Source organism: Bombus vancouverensis, chromosome 1 (genome assembly GCF_051014615.1).
Source record: "Bombus vancouverensis nearcticus chromosome 1, iyBomVanc1_principal, whole genome shotgun sequence".
Taxonomy (NCBI): domain Eukaryota; kingdom Metazoa; phylum Arthropoda; class Insecta; order Hymenoptera; family Apidae; genus Bombus; species Bombus vancouverensis.
In genome coordinates, this window is record NC_134911.1 from 10599768 (window position 1) to 10623361 (window position 23594).

General features: G+C 34.8%; 2 protein-coding genes across 5 annotated transcripts; one reads left to right on the forward strand and one right to left on the reverse strand.

The window, feature by feature from the left end:
• The first annotated feature begins 390 nt into the window (after positions 1-390).
• On the forward strand, positions 391-12401 carry Prp8 (pre-mRNA processing factor 8). 3 transcript variants are annotated; one of them, XM_076618354.1, is made up of 31 exons: positions 391-620; positions 701-881; positions 1288-1528; positions 1731-1899; positions 1990-2154; positions 2267-2482; positions 2761-3099; positions 3350-3455; positions 3539-4067; positions 4154-4380; positions 4473-4799; positions 4898-5104; positions 5212-5502; positions 5622-6002; positions 6088-6326; positions 6458-6604; positions 6727-7291; positions 7384-7710; positions 7803-7972; positions 8312-8459; positions 8554-8843; positions 8944-9135; positions 9491-9685; positions 9775-9946; positions 10049-10336; positions 10438-10631; positions 10722-11103; positions 11225-11428; positions 11542-11666; positions 11765-11919; positions 12014-12401. In XM_076618354.1, exons 3-31 carry the CDS (start codon positions 1309-1311, stop codon positions 12166-12168), a joined length of 7125 nt encoding a protein of 2374 aa, XP_076474469.1. In that variant the 5' UTR covers positions 391-620; positions 701-881; positions 1288-1308; the 3' UTR covers positions 12169-12401. The 3 variants fall into 3 exon arrangements, with proteins under 3 accessions (XP_076474469.1, XP_033183911.1, XP_033183912.1); XM_033328020.2 differs by having other exon boundaries at positions 1291-1528; XM_033328021.2 differs by having other exon boundaries at positions 710-881.
• Positions 12402-12538: 137 nt separating this feature from the next.
• On the reverse strand, positions 12539-22488 carry LOC117153726 (G-protein coupled receptor Mth2). 2 transcript variants are annotated; one of them, XM_033328045.2, is made up of 6 exons: positions 21212-22484; positions 17749-18592; positions 17364-17442; positions 14710-14894; positions 14477-14642; positions 12539-13639 (listed from the first exon to the last, which is right to left on the reverse strand). In XM_033328045.2, exons 1-6 carry the CDS (start codon positions 22037-22039, stop codon positions 13282-13284), a joined length of 2460 nt encoding a protein of 819 aa, XP_033183936.2. In that variant the 5' UTR covers positions 22040-22484; the 3' UTR covers positions 12539-13281. The 2 variants fall into 2 exon arrangements, with proteins under 2 accessions (XP_033183936.2, XP_033183937.1); XM_033328046.2 differs by lacking the exon at positions 17749-18592 and having other exon boundaries at positions 21211-22488.
• Positions 22489-23594: the final 1106 nt, after the last annotated feature.

Below are 23594 nucleotides of genomic sequence, written 5' to 3' on the forward strand. Positions count from 1 at the left end.
GTTCTACATTTGAAAATAAAAATAAGCTTAGAACTACCCTAAAACTTTTCATTAATTTGAATTTACATAATTTTGCGCTTTTAATAATGGATTCTATAATAACAATAATTTCTACTTCTATAAATTGGTCCTTAGCTCAATTTAAAATATCCGTTTAGAAAGGAAATATTAAATTGAAATAAAGAATTGTTATTTAATTCAACGTGACCTTATATTAGAAACAATTTCTTTCGTTTCTTTTAATTCTTTTACATTTTTAAATATTTTGACGATATGCATATTTTTAAATGAATAAAAAGTGAAAAGGTTTATCGATGCGACATCTATAATAAGTAGCTAAGGTAAGTGTAAACACATAACCGACACTAGCATGGCACTAAGCTGAATTTGAATGGCAACAATGGAAGAATCTGGTCTTAACGCAAATACAATTTGTGCCTGCAATATAACTAGATATAATACAACCGTGATATAAGCTCACCTAATTGATATGGTTTCTTATAATTTTATGAAATATTTGTTCATTCTTATGATAAATGATCATAAACAGTTGTACGAACATTGAATTAAATCATAGTGCAGTGTAACATGTGTATGTGCGTATGATATACGTATATAGCGTAAGTTTGTTTCATATTTATATAAATCTTTATATTTTCATATCTTATTTTTGCGTGTAATAGAATTGTTTGCAAACAAGTTGTTTTAGGTCATAGCGATGGTGTAATGTGTCATAGTCGAATGTTAATGTATATAGCGGTGTTGCCGTATTGTTCATTGTATATGGCTAGTAAATTAAATATACTGTAGAGTGAAACATCTATATTATTTAGTTCTGTTTGATTTATGTCCGTGCTGAATGTCTACCATATAATATCAAAGTAAGTTTACGATTTATTAATTTTTCGAAAAAAATATTGTTAAATTACATAGTAAAAATCAATATTAATTCTAAATGAAAAATAAAATATTGGTTAAATTAAATTTGTAATTATTTATATCTGCAGTAATACATTTATATTATCATATCATGTTGGTTATAATTAGTCGGCTTTATATTTACTTGTTTCTAACAGTATTTTTGTTTGGAACTCTGCTTAGAACAGTTTGTAATTGTATTAATATGTATTGTTTATTGTTTTATATACATATGTATATGAATTCCAAATAATATTTTATTACAATTATAGGATGTATATATCACCAATTTATGTTAAATACAAACATTTTACCAAAATACTTGAAATACATTCTATTGCTATAAATAACTTTTTCCTTTTCTTTTAGTAGTCATTTAATTTAAAAAGAATGTCGATTCCACCATATTTATTGGGCCCAAACCCTTGGGCCACGATGATGGCTCAACAACAGGCTCATGCTCAGTTAGCTGCAGCTCAGGCTCATGCTCAAGCAGCTGCACATGCACAAGCTGCACATCATGCTCATATGCAAGCAATAGCTGGACCCCCATTGCCACAAATGCCTAAACAACCTGAAGTTTTGTCAGAAGATAAACTTCAAGAAAAAGGTGCTTAAAAATTAACATCTTTCGAATTAAAAAAAAAAAGTAAAATTATTACAATATAAATTTAAAGATTTATGATACGATATTTATATAAAGCTGAAATTAATTTAATCTTTTGTATATTGGTGTTATATTATAAATTATATATATATATATTAATTATATTAATATATTATAAATATTTATATATTTTATGTAATTTTAGCTCAAAAATGGCAGCAACTTCAATCAAAAAGATTTGCAGAGAAAAGAAAGTTTGGTTTTGTGGATGCTCAAAAAGAACATATGCCCCCGGAACATATAAGAAAAATTATTAGAGATCATGGAGACATGAGCAGTCGGAAATATAGACATGATAAACGTGTTTATTTAGGGTAAGTAAATGGATATATTTGAACTTTGATGTCTTTCATAAAGTGAAAGAAATATTAAACAATTCCTCTGTTTAATTAATTCCGTTTCAGAGCATTAAAATACATGCCCCATGCAGTTATGAAACTTCTAGAAAATATGCCTATGCCTTGGGAACAAATTCGAGATGTAAAGGTGCTGTATCATATCACAGGTGCAATTACATTTGTGAATGAAATTCCTTGGGTTATTGAACCTGTATATATTGCACAATGGGGGTAAGCTGAAAAAAATGTTACATTTGTTTGCATTTATGCAATATCCAATAAGAAATAAAGCGTGTGCGTGTGTGTGTAGTATATATATACATATTCTATTTTTATTATCTAGTACAATGTGGATTATGATGAGGAGAGAAAAAAGGGATCGTAGGCATTTCAAAAGAATGAGGTTTCCGCCCTTCGATGACGAAGAACCTCCGTTGGATTACGCAGACAACGTTTTGGATGTAGAACCATTGGAAGCTATTCAAATTGAATTGGATTCAGAGGAGGATGAATCCGTGGCATTATGGTTCTATGAACATAAACCACTTGTTGGGACAAAGTAGGTGTTAAATATTGTTTGAATTAATTACAGACATTTCATTACATCTATTTATATCATATAGTTAGTATCATATGATGAATTGCGTAGGGGTCCTGAGATCAGCTAACATGTGAGTTGATGGCTATAGTAATTCGTCAGTCTTATCCGAGATGAGTACTACGAGTTACTATTAGCTGGACAAAACGCTAAACTGAATTATTGCTTTGTGTATGAAATACATTTTACAATGTAAATATTGTTTATCAAATCTTGTTTAATTGCTAATAACATTACAGACACGTAAATGGATCTACTTACCGAAGGTGGAATTTGACTTTACCACAAATGGCGACTTTATATCGTTTAGCTAATCAATTATTGACGGATTTGGTTGACCATAACTTTTTTTATCTCTTTGACCCGAAGTCGTTTTTTACTGCGAAGGCATTAAATATGGCTATACCAGGTGGACCAAAATTTGAACCATTGGTGAAAGATTCAAATGCGGCTGATGAAGATTGGAATGAGTTTAATGATATTAATAAAATTATTATTAGACAGCCTATAAGAACAGAATACCGCATTGCGTTTCCTTATTTATATAACAACATGCCACATTTTGTACATTTATCGTGGTAAGTAATAATATCATTCAATAAATATGTACAATAAATAATTCCACATAAGTTTTGAGACTTGTCTATGCTTAGTACATTAAAGTCTTACTAGCAGCGTGGTAAAGAAATGTAGTGGTGATTGTTATTCGTATCCTTTGTAAAGTATAAAAGGCAACTGCTGAAATCACCTACAGTCTTTGTAAAAATTTTTAAAATATGACAGTATGTAATTTGATTTTCTAATGAAATTCTCAAATGATATTTACAGGTATCACGCACCAAATGTTGTTTATATAAAAACCGAAGATCCTGACTTACCTGCATTTTATTTTGATCCCTTGATTAACCCTATTTCTCACAGAAATTCCCTCAAGGTAAATAGCATGATATATAGTGTATAATTAATTGGAGTATTCGTTAAATCGGTAGAATGCATGAATTACATATGTTTTTTTAGACTGTGGAACCACAAATCGAAGATGACGAAGATTTTGTGCTTCCTGAAGAAGTGCAACCTTTCCTTCAAGAAACTCCATTATATACAGACAACACAGCAAATGGTATAGCTTTATTATGGGCACCAAGGCCATTTAATACCCGTTCCGGCAGAACAAGAAGGGCCATTGACATTCCTCTAGTGAAATCTTGGTATAGAGAACATTGTCCACCAGGACAACCTGTTAAAGTTCGAGTTAGTTATCAAAAGTTGTTGAAATACTTTGTGTTGAATGCACTGAAACACAGACATCCTAAACCACAAAAGAAACGTTATTTGTTCCGGTCGTTCAAATCCACGAAATTTTTCCAAACAACTACAATTGATTGGGTCGAAGCTGGTTTACAAGTCTGTAGACAAGGATATAACATGTTAAATTTACTAATTCACAGAAAAAATTTGAATTATCTTCATTTAGATTACAATTTTAACCTGAAACCAGTAAAAACTCTAACGACGAAAGAAAGAAAGAAATCTAGATTTGGAAATGGTGAGTCATTGGTTTAAATACATAAAAACAATGTATACATTTTACGAATTTCGACATAAAGTTTTTGGTCTTTTAACTTTTTTCAGCTTTCCATTTGTGTCGTGAGATTCTCCGTTTGACGAAATTGATCATCGATTCTCACGTACAATATCGTTTGAATAATGTTGATGCATTTCAACTCGCGGATGGTTTGCAATATATTTTTGCACACGTTGGTCAGTTAACTGGAATGTATCGGTATAAATATAAACTAATGCGACAAATCAGGATGTGCAAAGACTTAAAACATTTAATTTATTATCGCTTTAATACGGTAAGGATGTTAGATTAAATCGTGTGCTATTATTAATATCATTTAAATAAAATAAACGGATCATTGGTTACTTTTGATATGTGAATGAATAGGGGCCTGTCGGGAAAGGTCCTGGATGTGGATTTTGGGCACCTGGCTGGAGAGTATGGCTTTTCTTTATGAGGGGTATTACTCCATTATTGGAAAGATGGTTAGGGAATTTGTTGTCTAGGCAATTCGAAGGTCGCCATTCAAAGGGAGTCGCGAAAACTGTAACGAAACAGCGAGTAGAGTCGCATTTTGATCTTGAGCTAAGAGCATCAGTGATGCACGACATTGTAGATATGATGCCAGAGGGAATCAAACAGAATAAAGCCCGAACAATACTTCAGCATCTTAGCGAGGCGTGGAGATGTTGGAAGGCTAATATTCCGTGGAAGGTTCGTCTATCATAATTAATTTCCGATTTCTTTACTTATTGCTAATGATTTCTGTTTAAGACTTATTACGGTTTCTTTTCTCTAACTACTTTCCGTAGGTTCCGGGATTACCAATACCGATCGAAAATATGATTCTTCGTTATGTTAAAATGAAGGCAGATTGGTGGACCAATACTGCGCATTATAATCGAGAACGTATTAGACGTGGTGCTACCGTGGATAAAACTGTTTGTAAAAAGAATCTTGGACGTCTCACCCGACTTTATCTGAAAGCCGAACAAGAACGACAGCATAATTATTTGAAGGTACAGTAAGAAATGAATAGTTACAAAGTACACTCTTCGTGTACTTATCATATGTCTTCTAAAATTTAATCATTAATTTATAAACATTTCGTCTGTTGTGCACGCAGGATGGTCCGTATATTTCCCCAGAGGAAGCTGTAGCTATATATACTACAACTGTACATTGGTTGGAATCGAGAAGATTTGCTCCTATACCTTTCCCACCATTGTCTTATAAACATGACACCAAGCTTTTGATATTAGCTTTGGAACGATTAAAGGAAGCATATAGTGTCAAATCGAGGCTTAATCAAAGTCAACGCGAAGAACTCGGTTTGATAGAACAAGCATATGACAATCCTCATGAAGCACTGTCTAGAATTAAACGTCATCTTCTCACCCAAAGAACGTTCAAAGAGGTAAAATTTTGTTCTTACTTTTTTGAATTACTTACTTTTTTTTAAATTACTTATCTTTTCTAACCTCCACATTTTGGATTTGTTCATTATTACAAAACTTACACGTGTTCCTTTTGTAGGTGGGAATAGAATTCATGGATCTTTATAGTCATCTGATTCCCGTTTACGACGTCGAACCGCTTGAAAAAATTACGGATGCCTATTTAGATCAATACCTGTGGTATGAAGCAGATAAGCGAAGATTATTTCCACCATGGGTTAAACCTTCAGATACAGAACCACCTCCTCTATTGGTATATAAATGGTGTCAGGGTATCAATAATCTACAAGATGTTTGGGATGTTAGCGAAGGGGAATGTAATGTATTGTTGGAATCAAAATTCGAGAAACTGTATGAAAAAATCGATTTGACGTTATTGAATAGAGTGCTTCGATTGATCGTTGATCATAACATAGCCGATTATATGACTGCAAAGAATAACGTTGTCATAAATTACAAGGTATATCCTTTATTTTATTAGAGAGCATGTATCGATTCTTTTTGTTAAATAGAAAGAAAAATATAATATATGCAATTGTTTCTAGGATATGAATCATACTAACAGTTATGGAATAATTAGAGGATTACAATTTGCGTCTTTTATAGCGCAATATTATGGTCTGGTATTAGACTTGTTGGTTCTTGGATTACAAAGAGCTAGTGAAATGGCTGGCCCACCCCAAATGCCAAATGATTTTCTAACTTTTCAAGACGTAGCTTCAGAAACAGCACATCCTATTAGGTTATATTGCAGATATGTAGATAGAATACATTTGTTTCTGAGGTAAGATTTTATATCTTATCGTTCGACGAATCGTTTTATTCTTCATGTATACAAAACATAAATTTCTGTCTATTTTTGATCAAGTTGTTGGGATGTCAGTTGACGTTTAATTTTGTATTCTATGTTAATAGGTTTTCTGCCGATGAAGCGAGAGATCTAATTCAGAGATATTTAACGGAGCATCCAGATCCTAATAATGAAAATATCGTTGGTTATAATAATAAAAAGTGTTGGCCCCGAGATGCGCGAATGCGTCTTATGAAGCATGACGTTAATTTGTAAGTAAATAATGATTGAATGATTCTTTAATTCTTTTTGTCATTTCATTTACCGTAGATTAATCTTGAATTCATTTTGTTTTTCTTCATTTTTTTAAAATTTCTTATTTTCTTATTTCCAGAGGTCGCGCTGTATTTTGGGATATTAAAAATCGTTTACCCCGTTCCACGACTACGATACAATGGGAAAATAGTTTTGTTAGTGTATATAGTAAAGATAATCCTAATTTGTTATTTAATATGAGTGGATTTGAGTGCAGAATTTTGCCAAAATGTAGAACTACGCACGAGGAGTTCACGCATAGGGATGGTGTGTGGAATTTACAAAACGAAATTACAAAAGAAAGAACGGCTCAGTGTTTCTTGAGAGTCGATGATGAAAGTCTGCAACGATTTCATAACAGAGTTAGGCAAATCCTTATGGCTTCTGGATCCACAACCTTCACGAAGATCGTTAACAAATGGAATACAGCTTTAATTGGACTCATGACCTACTTCCGCGAAGCTGTGGTGAACACACAAGAACTTCTAGATTTATTGGTTAAATGCGAAAATAAAATTCAAACGCGTATCAAGATTGGTCTTAATTCAAAAATGCCTTCGCGATTTCCACCGGTAGTGTTTTATACACCGAAGGAATTGGGTGGGCTTGGAATGCTTTCGATGGGACATGTACTTATACCTCAGGTAGATTACTATTTTTAAAAATTTCTTCGATAGCTAATTCTTTCAGACACTTTCAAATACAACATATATAATATAACTATAAAATGTTATAGTCGGATTTAAGATGGTCGAAACAAACCGACGTTGGTATTACGCATTTTCGTTCAGGCATGAGTCACGATGAAGATCAATTAATTCCAAACTTATATCGGTACATTCAACCCTGGGAATCCGAGTTTATAGATTCCCAACGAGTATGGGCGGAATATGCGTTGAAGCGACAAGAAGCCAATGCACAAAATCGTAGACTTACTTTGGAAGATCTTGAAGATAGTTGGGATCGTGGTATCCCTAGAATAAATACACTGTTCCAGAAAGACAGACACACTCTTGCCTACGATAAGGGTTGGAGAATACGTACAGAATTTAAACAGTATCAGGTACTGTCTCACGTATTTTATTGCAATATCAATCTTTGCGTGTATCTTATTTATGCATGTGAAAATATTATATTTTTTATACGTAATTGCAGGTCTTAAAACAAAATCCATTCTGGTGGACCCATCAACGTCATGATGGTAAATTATGGAATTTAAATAATTACCGAACAGATATGATACAGGCTCTTGGCGGTGTAGAGGGTATTTTGGAACATACTCTCTTTAAAGGGACATACTTCCCAACATGGGAAGGTCTCTTTTGGTAAGATTTTGTAATTTTTTGAAATCATAATAGGGAATAACTTAGTTAACTTGGCAGAGAATTAATAATCGTGAATATAAACATGCAATTAGCTTTGCAATTAGTTTTGCAAGCAAAACAACACTGCAAGCCAAAGAGTGAAAAAACAGATTTAATAATTGCAAATTTAAGTGTACATACATACTTTACTCGTTTAATATATGTATCCATGTTTATTGAAACAAAGAAGATTGATTTCTCCTTTCTTCACTTTTCTTTTCTTTTAGTTTTAATTTATTTCAAAATTTTAAAATTGGTAAAAGAATCCATAGTTTGTTACTTGTCGTTTCTTTTACTTAGGGAGAAAGCATCTGGATTCGAAGAATCTATGAAATATAAGAAACTGACTAACGCTCAAAGGTCTGGTTTAAATCAAATTCCAAATCGTCGATTCACTTTATGGTGGTCACCAACTATTAACAGAGCAAACGTGTACGTTGGTTTTCAGGTAATATTTCATCATGTTAATGGATTATAATTATTTGATGGATCATAATCAGAGGTATATTCTTGACATAAGTGGATCGTTTATTTATCATTAGGTACAACTGGATTTAACAGGAATATTTATGCATGGTAAAATTCCAACGCTAAAGATTTCGCTAATTCAAATATTTCGTGCTCACTTGTGGCAAAAAGTACACGAATCGATAGTGATGGATCTTTGTCAAGTTTTCGATCAAGAATTGGATGCATTGGAAATCGAAACTGTTCAAAAAGAGACCATTCATCCTAGAAAATCGTACAAGATGAATTCTTCCTGCGCCGATATTTTGCTTTTCTCTGCATATAAGTGGAATGTCTCTAGGCCATCGCTACTCGCTGATTCAAAGTAAGTAGTCACATTTTTTTTAGCTTTCTATATAAATTTCGTATTATCGTACTTAGAACTGAGCTCAGTATCTATTATTAATAATTCATTCCTTTAACAGAGATCTTATGGATAATACTACCACACAAAAATATTGGATAGATGTACAGCTTAGATGGGGAGATTATGATTCTCACGATATTGAACGATATGCTAGGGCCAAATTTTTAGATTACACAACAGACAATATGTCTATTTATCCATCACCAACAGGGCTATTAATTGCTATCGATTTGGCTTATAATTTACATAGGTATATATTTTTAAGTATTTGTATTCAGTAACGCTATACTGAAATTCGCAGAAATTGACTGATCGATGGTTATTGAGGAATAATGTCTCTCCATTGCATCAACTGTTCAGTCCATAATTGTCTTATTTTGTTCGTATACTTCGGATACAGAGTTGGAATGCATTCTCTTTACTGGAATGCATTCCTTGAAAGTCAAATGGACAAATTGAAACGCGCGTGTTAGAGTCAAAAGACGGTAGGCGATTTTTCCTCCATCGCTACTCGAAAAAATAATCGTAACCGGTCAATATCCGTGAATACAAATGTATTATTCACTGCAGGAATATCTTGTAAACATAGCAATTTTGTTTATTAGCGCCTATGGTAACTGGTTCCCAGGATGTAAGCCTCTTATACAGCAAGCAATGGCAAAAATAATGAAGGCTAACCCGGCTTTATACGTATTGAGAGAACGCATTCGAAAAGCATTGCAACTTTATTCATCGGAACCTACAGAACCATATCTATCTTCACAAAATTATGGGGAACTCTTTTCAAATCAAATTATTTGGTATTTCTATCTCTTTTTATATATTTTCATTAGTATGAAACAAAAATATACACTTATATTAAAGATCTTTCATTTTTCGAATCTATTAGGTTTGTCGATGATACTAACGTTTACCGTGTTACAATTCATAAAACATTTGAAGGTAATTTAACGACAAAGCCTATAAATGGAGCTATCTTTATTTTTAATCCTCGGACTGGCCAATTATTTTTAAAAATTATTCATACTTCTGTTTGGGCTGGTCAAAAGCGTTTAGGTCAGGTACGTAATATGCATTCAGTATACTCATTATAATTAAATTTGAAAATTATATTATATTAAAAAAATAGTTAATGTTGTTAAAATTGCGTCTTCATGTAACAGTTGGCAAAATGGAAAACTGCTGAAGAAGTAGCTGCACTTATTCGATCTTTACCGGTTGAAGAACAACCTAAGCAGATTATAGTAACGAGAAAGGGAATGTTGGATCCCTTGGAAGTGCATTTACTCGATTTCCCGAACATTGTTATAAAAGGATCGGAGCTCCAATTACCATTCCAGGCTTGTTTGAAAGTCGAAAAGTTTGGTGACTTAATATTGAAGGCAACAGAACCTCAAATGGTGTTATTTAACTTGTATGATGATTGGTTGAAAACTATTTCATCGTACACGGTAATTATTATTAATAAATGTTTTCCTCTTCTTCTTCCATCTCTGTTTATTTTTATCCTATTATGAATTATGAATCATTTTATTTATTTATTTATTTATAGGCTTTCTCACGTTTGATTCTTATCCTTCGCGCATTACATGTCAACACTGAGAGAACAAAGGTTGTTTTAAAACCTGACAAGACAACCATAACAGAACCACATCATATATGGCCTTCTTTAACAGATGATGAATGGATTAAAGTCGAAGTACAATTAAAAGATCTTATTTTAGCAGATTATGGTAAAAAGAACAAGTACGTACAATATCTAATCTTTTTCTTTCTTTATAACAATATGTACAAAGTATGACTGTAGAGTAACTGGAAATTTTGTATTGGTCTCAGTGTAAACGTTGCATCGCTGACACAGTCAGAAATTCGAGATATCATTTTGGGTATGGAAATTAGTGCACCATCTGCACAACGTCAACAAATCGCTGAAATAGAAAAGCAAACAAAAGAACAATCGCAGCTTACAGCGACAACTACACGAACAGTAAATAAACACGGGGACGAAATTATTACAGCAACAACTTCTAATTACGAAACGCAAACGTTTAGTTCTAAGACTGAATGGCGAGTAAGAGCAATTTCAGCTACTAATTTGCATCTTCGGACCAATCATATATATGTATCGTCTGATGACATTAAGGAGACTGGTTACACTTATATTTTGCCAAAGAATGTTCTTAAGAAATTTGTTACCATTTCGGACTTGAGAGCGCAGGTATGTCTCTCTTATGAAATAATTGATTTAATAAGTATACATATATGTACAGCTCAATATCAGAGAAATTATGGATAATATCTAATTAATCTTTCCTTTTTCTTCTTTCTCTTTTATATAGATCGCGGGGTATTTATATGGGATTAGTCCACCAGATAATCCACAAGTTAAAGAAATACGATGTATAGTTATGGCTCCACAATGGGGTACCCATCAAACTGTTCATTTGCCTAATACACTTCCGAATCATCAATATCTCAAAGAGATGGAGCCTCTTGGTTGGATTCATACTCAACCTAACGAGTTGCCACAATTGTCACCGCAGGTTAATATTATATTGTTGGATACATGTTTATTAAACGAATTTGGTTTAAGGCTATTCTTTGTTCTATGATACATTGTATTATATATTGTGTTAATACGGCATTGTTTTATTAGGATATATCTACGCATGCTCGAATAATGGCAGAAAATCCAATTTGGGATGGAGAAAAAACTATCGTTATTACTTGTAGTTTTACGCCAGGATCTTGTTCTCTTACGGCATACAAATTAACACCTAGGTTCGTATTTCGAACAAAATGTGGTTGTTTATCATTATCTTTAAATATCTCGCGATTCCTCTGATTATTGTCAAATTATACATATGTTTATGTTTTAGTGGCTTCGAATGGGGAAAGCAAAATACCGACAAAGGAAATAATCCTAAAGGCTATCTACCGAGTCATTATGAAAAAGTACAAATGTTATTGTCTGATCGTTTCCTTGGATTTTTCATGGTTCCGAGTCAAGGGTCTTGGAATTATAACTTTATGGGTAAGATATATGTGGTTGATTTGATTACTCTCATTTGTTGATAGCTGAATATTATACTTTACAATCTTATCATTATCTTTTTCGGTAATCACAGGTGTGAGACATGATCCAAATATGAAATATGAGCTGCAATTGGCGAATCCGAAAGAATTCTATCACGAAATTCACAGACCTGCCCACTTTTTGAATTTCTCTAGCTTGGAGGATGGAGAAGGCGTTGGAGCCGATAGAGAAGATGTATTTGCATAAATGGATGAAAGCGAAAGAAGGGACCGAGGTGTAATGAATTATGGAGTTCATGGCAAAGCAACGATGACATTTACCTGTTTAATACAAACAATACAGTTTATAACAAAGTTGGAAACTCATAGTACATGATGTTTGATAAATAGGTTCGGTATAGTATTACTTTATATATTAATTACTTTGTACTGTATTTTAATAGCTTCGTAGAATAAAAAAAAAAATATATATATATATAATGTGTGTTTAATTAGATGTACAACATGTATACTATACATATAAGAAAAATGTACAAAATGTTTATCATATTTAACATAATAAGAATAGCAAATAATATACATTTTGATATACATAACAATGCGATATTGTTACTTTCTTATTTTACAACATAAAATTCGATGAAATTTTCGTCATATTGATCATTGAATAAAATTATAACTATTAGAACTTATATATTATAAGAGAAAAGAGTGTCACTATAGTAAAGTAACCCTAATTTATTCGTACAATATCTCGGCGATAGAATGATATTAAACTTGAAAATTTCCAAAGATTCTTAATTTATATTTGCATATTCTTGGCGGTGATTACAACTTTCTATATGATATAAAATAAAAGTTGAACGCTTCATATGCAAATATCGAACAATCATACGGTAGTAAGTTTGAACGTTAGAAAGACAGCCCACTAACGATGACTAGATATGCTTCGATAAAATATACATTCAACATTTCTTCGTTTCTTCATCAATCGATTAAATATTCAACGCGAATCGAATATTAAGCGAGTTAACATTTATGACAAGCACCAACTAATAACATTTTTCAAAGTTTCCTTCTTTTCCTATATTATTTTTATTGATTTATTTTATTTTTTATCGATTTCCGTTCCGTTTCAGTTCGATACGTTCTGTTTCATTTCAATTCAATATAATTCGCTGCATTATTTTTCTCACGGTTTTCATGTGAACGTAACGAATGTGATATGTGAATGAAGTTAAACGAAGAAAATTGTGATGTTTTTGCGAAAAATAGTTGCATGGGCCATACGTATTTATGAATCGCGCAAACATCAAAGTACACATATATTTAAATCTTTCCAGGCTAATTGTGATTCTTGTTAATTCATAACAATTGCTTTGCCGGGAGAAGATTCATTCGAATAGGGATCGATTTTCTCCTGAAACTGTGTCGTCGTCGTCAATGTGCAAGTACGAGATGTCGCTGAACTATGACAAGCACTGCGAGTCGAGTTTCTTGAAAGAATGTTTTTTCTGTGACAACTGAATCTTTTTAATAACAGTCGTTTGACTTTATCTTTCCAAACGAAAATTAAAAAGATGAGTACACCTTGCAAAGTATTGGTAAGATCTGTAAGATACCAAATGTAAGCCGGTGAATTGTTGCAGAGCCATGATATTATTTCCATTGACCAATTAATGCCCATTACGATGAAGAGTTTCAAATATAGATTGAACCTGAATAAAACGAATTAAAATTAAAATATGGTAAAGTGAAAAATTAAAGTAGCTATATGTGTGTATATATTACAGGAGTTCCGCGGATGTGGCTAGTAATATGCGAAGTCGGCATTGTCAAAGATCGCAAAGAAATTAGTTACTGACAATACCACTGACAGTGGACAATGTCAATCTTGCTATTACAACGGCATATGTTCAACTACTTCTTCTACTTTGCCAGATGGCAGTGTGTATATGTGATACTGACAATGTTCTGGCGAAATTGAGCTTGTATATCATGCGAACTGCGCCCGTAAGCGCATGTATAACGTATATGTTTTCGTATACGGTATCCTAAAATCTTATACGCGCAATCTTATCTATGAATAACGTTGTAGAAAGAATTTGAATGATACATGTTTTGTAATACGTATTCCAAGTATGTAGTAGCAGCTGGTACGTAGATGTAAACGATGGCAAGTTTGAAAGATGAAATGTGCGATCGCGAGCGAGACCCTGTTCGGACGGATGTATTTGTTACGTGAGAGGGACCCGCCTCTTCCGTCATTACGAAAACAAATCGAACCATGGGAAAATCTTTGTTTTACGCGTTCCGAGAGAAGGTCCGAAAATAATTTTATCGACATAGGCGTATAATAAGAGGGATAACGTCCAATTACATCGATGTAATTAAAGGAAAGAAAACAAAATGTCGCGATTTTGTAATTACAGAGCTATTCTATCTTCATAGTGGTAGTTTAGTGTTACTTGTAGGTAAGTAAGAAAATTGAGTAGCTTTCAAACGGAAAGAACTTTTCAATTTCATTGCGTAAACGAATAAAAAAGAAAACGTACCATTGTTTATTGTCGTCGTGACGCCTACTGTCTATGCTTTTAAGCTGTTGAGCAGTGTTCTTTTTATGTCGCACGATCTTCAACGCCGTGGAGATGAAAAGGCATATGTTGCAAAACACAGTAGCACCCATTGGCGCGTAAAAGTATATCGCCCTTGCCTTGTTAGCTGTAACAGTATCGAAATTATAAAAAATTAGAATCAAATTATCGAGACTAGGTTTATGAGCACTTACTGGTAAACCAGCAATTATGTTTGCCAAATTGTGGCTTGATAAAATGCTCTGGAATGTCAGGAAGAAAGTCCATAATGGCACAAATTCCGGTGAGTAGCGATGCGCAACCCCAAGCGTAAACGGAGTATATTAAAAACTTTTTTCTCTCCCTTTGCTTCACGCTGCCATGTAGAGATCGGAAACCTCTGAAAATCAGGAATCCCTGGATAAGAAAATGTGGAAAACCGACAAAAAACGAAAGCAAATAGAATAAAATAGAAAAGAAAAGTTGACACACTTTCACTTTCAAGTTTCAAATTAGTTTCGACATATAGGATATATGATACGCGCAAGTTGTGGTTCCGGATGACGCATTTCGTATTTCGTGCTTATCGCATCTTACGAAAGTGAGATTTTAACTCTTCGCTTTTTAGAGGCACAGCATAAAAACATAACGCTTTTACCTTTCTTTAACACGATCGTGATATCGAAATCATGATTTCCGTATTCTATTCCGTTTCGTCTCATTTTACCCTATTTATTCGAGTACATGTTGGAAAATAAAAACGCAATTCGATTCATTGGAATTTTTCAAGAGATGTACGCGCAACTGATCGACACGATCGAAAACAAAGAAGAAGAATAAAGAAAGCGAAAAATAAAAAACAATTGCAAATAGTCGTAAATGAAGGAAATAGACGATTTGTAGAATTAGAATTGGAATTGGTTTGTTCATTCGTTCGTTGAGGTTAACTTTATCGGGAGAAAATAATTGCGAACAGATGGGTGATATTTGCGAAAAGATATGAGGAGCGAGTATTACGGATATATCGTCCGAATTAAGTGCGGAGGTAATTTGTGATTGATGGCGAGTGATGTCACTGGTGTCCGCACACGTATGTGTGTATGTATATTGTATATAAGTAAGTATATATTATGTATATGATCACATCAGCTGAATCGAGGTCATTAAATAGGGGACGACATGGGTACCCGTAACGCACCGCGTAGTCACGCCCTTAATTATACTCGCACACATCTACGTATCTCTACTTACTTAAATTTACGTATATAATAAAAAGGGCTTGGCAAAAAGAGCAAGTACACGTGTGTACTACGAACGACCATTCGTAGTATTACGATTACACATGCGCTACAAATGATATGAAAATGTAGTATAGTGGTTAGAATTTTCGGGCGCGACATTCTCGTCACGCGATTCTCTTCTTGAAACGTTATTCTATTCGCGGAACGTTTAAAAATACCGATATGCCTATACAATGACTATAGAATGTGTGATTTCGTTGAAAAAGCGAATTCCATAGAATTCGACAAATGAAGGAAAGTTGGAAAGATAGCCGACAATAAATAACGTAACATTATCGTACGGTAATCTTCTCAGCTGATGTGAGAAGAAAATTCAGACGTTGATATATCGTTACGTGTCATAGTCTAATATAAAATAATCTACAGTGCGTGTTGCGATTAACAACTGGAGATCTGTTTGGGACATCTGTAAAACATGTAAATCATGCGAATCATGTAATAGTTGCTTATCCATTGATTTTATTTTCGAAAATTAAAATTCCTTCCACTTTCGTGTTTTATCGTAGTTTTAATATTTGCAAAATATCGGAATCGATATCGGCACGTACACATCGTACATATACATACACATAACAGTATACGCGTACTATGTGTGTATATCGACACTATGTGGCATTAGCATGGCATGGAAGTGGCGTCGGTATGGCGTCGCGTCGGTGTGGCGTCGGCGTCGGTGTCGAGGAAAAGAGCAATTCCGAGCTTTCGAGGTTTGTTTAGAGAATACGCCACGATTTGTTTGCTGTACACCTGGCGCTTTACAGATATATATGTAGGTAGAGCTGCTACTTTTATAAGAATTCGTTCCGGCAAGTAGAGATCGTTATTTGCGATTTTTAACACGCAATCGTTTCGCTCCTATACGCGATTCTACCACTTAAATACGCTCGTCATTGTCGTTTTAATACAGCGAAATAAACGAACGAGATAAATGAATGAAATAAATTTAATATAGCGGAATAAATGAATTTTAGATGGTTATCATAATAGTAACAAGTTGGGAAAAATGGTCTGTATACGAAGAGACAAGATCGGATCGATCGAAAATTGGAACAGAGAACAGAGAAAAGACATGTTATCATTATTGTTGTCATCGTTGACATCAACGACAATGTGAGACATTAAATCGATACGTCATGGACGGAGACGTCTAAGTAGTAAAAGTACTCGAAAAAGGAGCCACTTCCACTTCGTGGACCGATCGAACTTAATTTAAGAATGTTTGCAAAGTGTACACGTGCCGTCACGAACCGGATATTAATTCGCGTTTATGCCGCTATCAATTTTCTTCGACGTTCGTCAACTATCGAATTGCTTTAGCTAGAAGGCTAATAGGAGATATAATAGTATTTGTAATACGTTTCACGGCACGTATACCATCGATTACAATAAGCTTTTAACGATTAAACGGTCATAAGTTGTAAGCTTGCTAGTCAAATTACACTTTAGTTTGTCGTACTTAGACTCGGCTTAACGCCATCGAATCAAGAAGAAATGTCGAAGATGAAGAATGACTTGGAATCGATATGTAAATGATCCAAGTCTTACATACATACGTAAATATAACTTACCCGAAAGTCCACCAAATATCAAAACACATAACGTTCAACCAGAAGAAACTGGCCAAGAAAGAGAAGTGGATGATGAACGCTGAAACAGAATTCGATTTAAGTACACCGTTCATAGAAATGCATTTGTCATATAATACACAGTATGAATTTATAGAGCCGCTAAGCGAGTGAACATAATTAATAAAAATTGCAAAGAATAGAGTAAGATGTATAAGCATGCGGATAAATATGGGAATACCCGCGTTGTGCTACGGACGTACGGACTAAAATAATTGCGTTACGTAATTAGAAACAATGGTAAGGTGGAGGAAAGGTAGAATAAGAAGCAGCGTAGAATATCGGGAAAATGACGGTAAACTGGTTAAAATCGGCATACGACGAGTACCAAATGCGATGCAAAGAGTATCCGAAATCTGTTGCTGCGGAGTCATCTGTACGACCGCGAGTATCACATAGGCGATCAGCAGAGAACCGACATAGCTACGAAGCGTACGGCCGTGTATATTCTTCCATTCTGGTATCAATATGTAAGCGACAAACGTAGCAAACAAGAATGGCACCGATATGATTAATCCAACAGGAAACAGTACTGTGATTTTCGTCGTTTCTTGCGTATCCTCGTTCTCGCCCAAATTGAAACAAAGAATCACATCGAACAGTTTGGTATCGAGGATACCTAAACAGTAGTTGACATCTCGGAGAATATCACCCTCGTTTTTCATGTAGATCGAACCATTGTCGAGAAGCATGAACTCATCCATCGGATTCGCATTCGGGTCAAGTTTATAGCGTTGACGATTGATGCAAGGATTGTTAACGACCAATTTGAAATAGCGTTGATAATTCGGTGCCTCGTCAATTAAGGACAAATTGTTGGAATCGTAAAGAGCCGGGAAGCGAAAGGTGTCATTCGTTCTGATGCATCCGTCCTTGCTCAAACGATATCCGTACGAGCAACACATAAGCAGACTTACTCCTCCAGCGTGACTGGCCGACTCGGTCGAATAGTCAACGCTTTCTGTACTTGATATCGTAGAAATATTTCTCTCCTCTTTGATGTATTTCTTGTTCGATCGGAACAATTCCGGTTGCTCACTACTTTCCACTTTCATCGTTGATCCATACGCGATGTGTTCTCGACGAGGAAACATTGTTGTATCATGGAGTTGCGTGGATCGTTGTCCCATCGGGTGTATCGCGGGTATCGTAGATAATAGGCCGATGATCGCCACACGAAACATCTTATTAGGTAGGTTTTCGCTGAGCAACTGCTTATGAATCGTCCGGATTCGTAATGACCACAGACATTATCGCGTTATGCGGAAACGATATAACGACTGGCAACGTCTACAACGTCTCCTGGCCGCGTCACGTTGTAACCGACCGACTACTGCTATGGATTTTGTCGTTTCCTTTTTTTCCTTCCCTTCTCCTGTATTATTCTATATGTCCTTTTTTCCCTCTCCCTTTTTTCTCACTCCCACACCCATTTCGATGCTTCCCTTTCCCTATTTCTTCCTCTTTCTTCTTTTTCCTATCATTCTTTTTGAACTTAAACGTTTCATTTCTGCCCAACAGCCGAAACAAGTTTCAAGGTTACGAATCGAAAGGAATATTAAAGAAAATGTTGGAAGAGACGTAGAGAGAGAGAGAGAGAGTGGGAGATGGGGCAGAATGAGAGGAGGAGGGATAACGCGCGTACGGCGGGAAAGATAACTCGACGAAGATCGAAGATGAATGAGTCGCAAATTATTACCAACGCATACACATGTCAAAGAAGGCAGGTAAAACAAAGCGCGGCAAGTATCTACGTACAATGTACGAACCAACTTTTAGTCAAACAATCCAACCGATCGAGGGCAAGACGAGAAGATCGATCGAGGTACATACCTACGTATACACCAGGATCAAGAACTCCAACACTTATTGGATCGCAGTTGTAGATATCGAGCAGACAGTTCCCACAAGATATTTCGATATTTTTCCGCTTGCGCTCATTATATGTAAATATGTAAATACGTAAATATAGTATAGCACATGCCACGGCAAAGTAGGAGAAAGCAAGATAAATAGAAGATACAGCGAAGACGAAATTCTCATTAGGCAATGCCCGACACGACAAGGAGAGACATCACGACTCATCCTCGCTCTGTTCATTTTCATATTCGTAAGATAAGAGACAGAGAATTCACGAAACATATGTCGAAATGCAAATTCCGACTATTGATCAAGGATAAATAAAAACTTGTTCAGTTTTGGCAATAGGAAGGAAAAAGGCAAAATAAGAACAATTATCGTCCTATTTGTTTCTGCAAGTACGAAATTGTGCAAGTTTTTTCTTTGCCTTTGACCAAACTAATCGTAAGTGACTTGGATAGTTAGTTTGCCTCTTATCAGTTTCTTTCAGACGCGTATCGTCGTTCAGCTAATCTGAGTATCGATAGGACGGTTTTTTAGCAACTTTACGAATCAACGGAAAAACTAGTCCTATCTAGAGTAATAGATAGAATAATAATAGAATATCGATCGTATATCTATTAAATCTACGAACAAAGCTGTAACTAGAACTGAAGCGACGTTATTTCTGTCGTGATCGATCACGTTGTTAAACGCATATTATTTACGTTCCGTGATTTCGGAAAACGACATGGAATCGCTGTCATCGGGAACGTCAAATCATCGTCGCGGTTATCGTGCAAGATTAATGGAGTACCTTCGAACGAGAACGCTACACGTTCTTGCGTAAATGATCATCACGACATTAACAATAAGCATTTTTCAAACTACCAATGATCATATTCAAACTATTCATTGTTCACGAAACCGGTATCTCTGTTTGACTACAGCTTACATTGTTAATCATCTATTATTATATTTATGTCGATGAGTTGTAATTTCATTGCCTTGTAATGACAATTGTATCTGATCTTTTGAATACTTTGAAATTACGCTTACGTTATATGTAAATAAAGTCAAAGTATCAAAAAAAGATTGACGATAATATATGCATTTACTATTAACATATAAACGCTAAAATGTTGATAAATGTACGTAGATATATATACACCTGTATACTTCATTCTTATAACGAACGTATATCATATGATTCTTTTGCGTCATTTGTCCTTTTCTCGTCAATTCGCTAAAATGATAAGCATTAACTTACAAATTAATTATGGGTACGACTGTACATATACATATACATAATAAATCTATATATATACTTGTATGGCATATAATACGTATATGTATGTAAAGGAAGACACGTGCGTGTGCGATTCCATGATATAGTGAACGATGTCACGCGAATGAGGCATAGTGCTAATTCGATTAATCTTTCGACGAAAACAATTCTCCAGACTTTCGAAACTGTGATGGAAGCCTTGCAAAAAGAACTCATCGAAACTTCTCAAAATAATATACATTTAATGCGTACCTAATAAACGATCAACGTGCAACTCTCATAACAGAGAATTTGATACATTATCTTATTTACTCGCAGTTCCTTCGTCTTGCTTCGACTTTATCGCGAATTCGTAAAAGAAGATTATCATAAAGAAAAAAAGAAAGAGAGAGAGAGAGGGAGAGGGAGAAAGAAAGAAGGTGTGCCGGAAATTTAAACTGATAGGACAACGATATCATAGCTTTCATACCGTGCGTAATGTTTGATTAATCAAAGAAATCAAAGTACCTAAAAGAGGGGATAATGGTATGGGAAACGAATGAAGAGATAGGGAGAAAAGGAGTGCGTGTATGCGCAGGGGATAAAGAAGTATAACGGAAAGAGAGAGAGAGAGAGAGAGAGCGAGAGAAGAAGAAACAAGCAGTATAAAATAAAATTGCTTACCTATTGTGGAGCAGAAGACAAACTCTAAGTAATGCAGTTTGGCAAAAACAAGACAAGAGTAGGCGAGTATCAAACAAGCCACATAACACATTAGCGTCTTTCCATAGAGATTCCTCAATTCCGGAATGATCGCATAAACGAAAAAGGTCGCGACAAAGAACGGTATAGAAATAACGATGCCAATGTCGAAAGACTCCTCCGGATCAGAAGAAGCATTTATTATGGACGAATTAGAAGAGCAAATTAGAGCGACGACCTTTTTGGAAGATTCTTGCCAGTCGAAACAGTAACTCCATGCTGCATAGTTGACGGTCGGAGTTTCGAGGGTACCGTTTGGTAGCAGGATGAACTCATCTTCTTCGAAATGTTCTGGTTCGAGCATAAACCTCTGGGGACACTGCATATCCTCCACGAGAAAAAACAGTTCGTCTATACGGGATATTCCTTTAATCTCAGTAGCGAGTTGATGCTGCTTGAGAACGAGAACCGGAGCAGGCAACCCGTTTGATGAGCGAGTACAGTTAGGCCGAATACCTTTCCCTAAAATCTCGTCTTTTTTACAACACTTTCTCAAACATGCTCGCAAATTACATGTGCATCCGTATGTTTTATTTTCAAATACTCGATACAATCCAGCAGGATACACCAACTTATCGTGCACTAAGCTTCCGTTCTCGGATCTATCGATCTTAGTCCCTTGCAAAATAATTTCAGGGAATGGACGACAAAATGAATCTTCTTCTCTCTCCATTTCCTCCCCATTGATTTCTGTTAATCGATAAATTAGAATGAACAAAATTACGCAAATAATCGTACAAAAATGCTGCATTGTTATTGCCTATTTCCGTGCGTCTTCCCGCGCTCAAGATCGCGCCGCACTGTCTTTCACCCCCTTTCTCGTTCTTTCTTTTTCTTTTCTTTTCTCTCTTCCTTTTCCTTTTCCTTTCCCTATCCCCTTCCCTTTCCCCTTCCTTCCGACTGTTTCTTTTTCTACCACTTCTTTCTCTATTATCTGCAAGGTGTACGTGTATTTCGATTTCCTAGTTTCTTCCAATTATTTATTTTCCTTTTTTTCAACACCGGCTGACAGCATGCTTTAAAAAATCATCGTTGTTCGCACGATCGTGAAAGTCCACGTTACTTGATGATGTGGTGGTGATCACCCGATGAATCGCAAAGCTCGCGACTAACTGCCCTAAGTATTTTTCGATCCTCTGTTGATCGTAACGCGCGAGCGCGCGCGCGCTCCTCTCAATGCCGAACGAGTACCAGCCGAATACTATGGTATTACGGAATAGCTTCAGTCTCCACTTCCAACTACCCTTTTTCATTTTCTCATTCTGTAACTCGTTCATCAATCTCGATAACATTACAATCGCTAACTAGAGCGCAGCACTTTACTCGAACACGTCTAAGCACACCACGCAGATCAATCTGTGTAATGATCAATAATTATTATATTATATCAAGTTAGTTATTGAATTCTACGCTTTGTTTATGACTATATCATTTCTGGTTTCACAATCATACTTTGTTTTAATTTTAATTAGTATCACTACCTACCACCGACAAATGGTTAATCTTTTGAAAGTGATGTCAAATTCAAAATTACGCACTAAATTCTAGACACACATACGTATGCGATATATATATAACAAATTTGACAAGTTTCTTTAGAATTTCGTTAACTTTATGTTATGTAATAAATGAAAATTATACAAGAAAAGGGGGCAGACTTTACTCTGACTTTTCATCGCATATTCTTTTTGTATTTCTTAATTTTACTCGCATAAATAACAAAACAATCTTGCTTCATACTAATAAAATCTGTTATTTTTTTATTTTCTTACATCCTGAGTAATTAAACAAATTTTCACTTCGGAAATTATCAATCATAAACGAACATAATATTCTTTTCGTCTTATTTGCGCGCTTTATAAATATAATTATCAATTTTGTACAGTAAGCTAATTTCCCTACTAAAAAGTTACAAACAAACATGCGCTCAACTTATTTGAAATTTGATCTCAAAATGAGTCATTAAATCTTGTCCTCTATTATGTACTAATTCGAAAAGAAATTTGCACTTTTGGTCAAATTAATTTTACGAGTCTCATGATCTTCGCAACACGTTATTTATTTTTAAACATCTAAGTTCCTAAAATGAAAATAAAGTGCAAATTAAACTTTAAAGAATATGCTTATATTTTTTCAAATTTTTAAACATGGCGTTTTACCCAAAAATCGGTGTTTATACTTTACAACTTCAGAAGCAAACGATATATGAACGCTGCTTCCAACTTTATCAACTTTCGCTGGTTTCTTTTGAAACTTCCCTAGCTCGTTTGTGGTAATTTCTACGTTTCAATCGCTTTACAATATCC

Bases quoted from the DNA above. Each gene is read 5' to 3' on its own strand.
- Prp8 (XM_076618354.1), top strand. From the start codon at position 1,309: ATGTCGATTCCACCATATTTATTGGGCCCAAACCCTTGGGCCACGATG. The intron at 1,529-1,730 runs GTGCTTAAAAAT...ATGTAATTTTAG, and splicing joins AGATAAACTTCAAGAAAAAG to CTCAAAAATGGCAGCAACTT. The intron at 8,844-8,943 runs GTAAGTAGTCAC...TTCCTTTAACAG, and splicing joins TCGCTACTCGCTGATTCAAA to AGATCTTATGGATAATACTA.
- LOC117153726 (XM_033328045.2), bottom strand. From the start codon at position 22,039: ATGCAGCATTTTTGTACGATTATTTGCGTAATTTTGTTCATTCTAATT. The intron at 18,593-21,211 runs GGTAAGCAATTT...ATGTTTCGTGTG, and splicing joins TTGTCTTCTGCTCCACAATA to GCGATCATCGGCCTATTATC. The intron at 13,640-14,476 runs GTACGTTTTCTT...CGTTTTATTCAG, and splicing joins CACGACGACAATAAACAATG to GTTCAATCTATATTTGAAAC.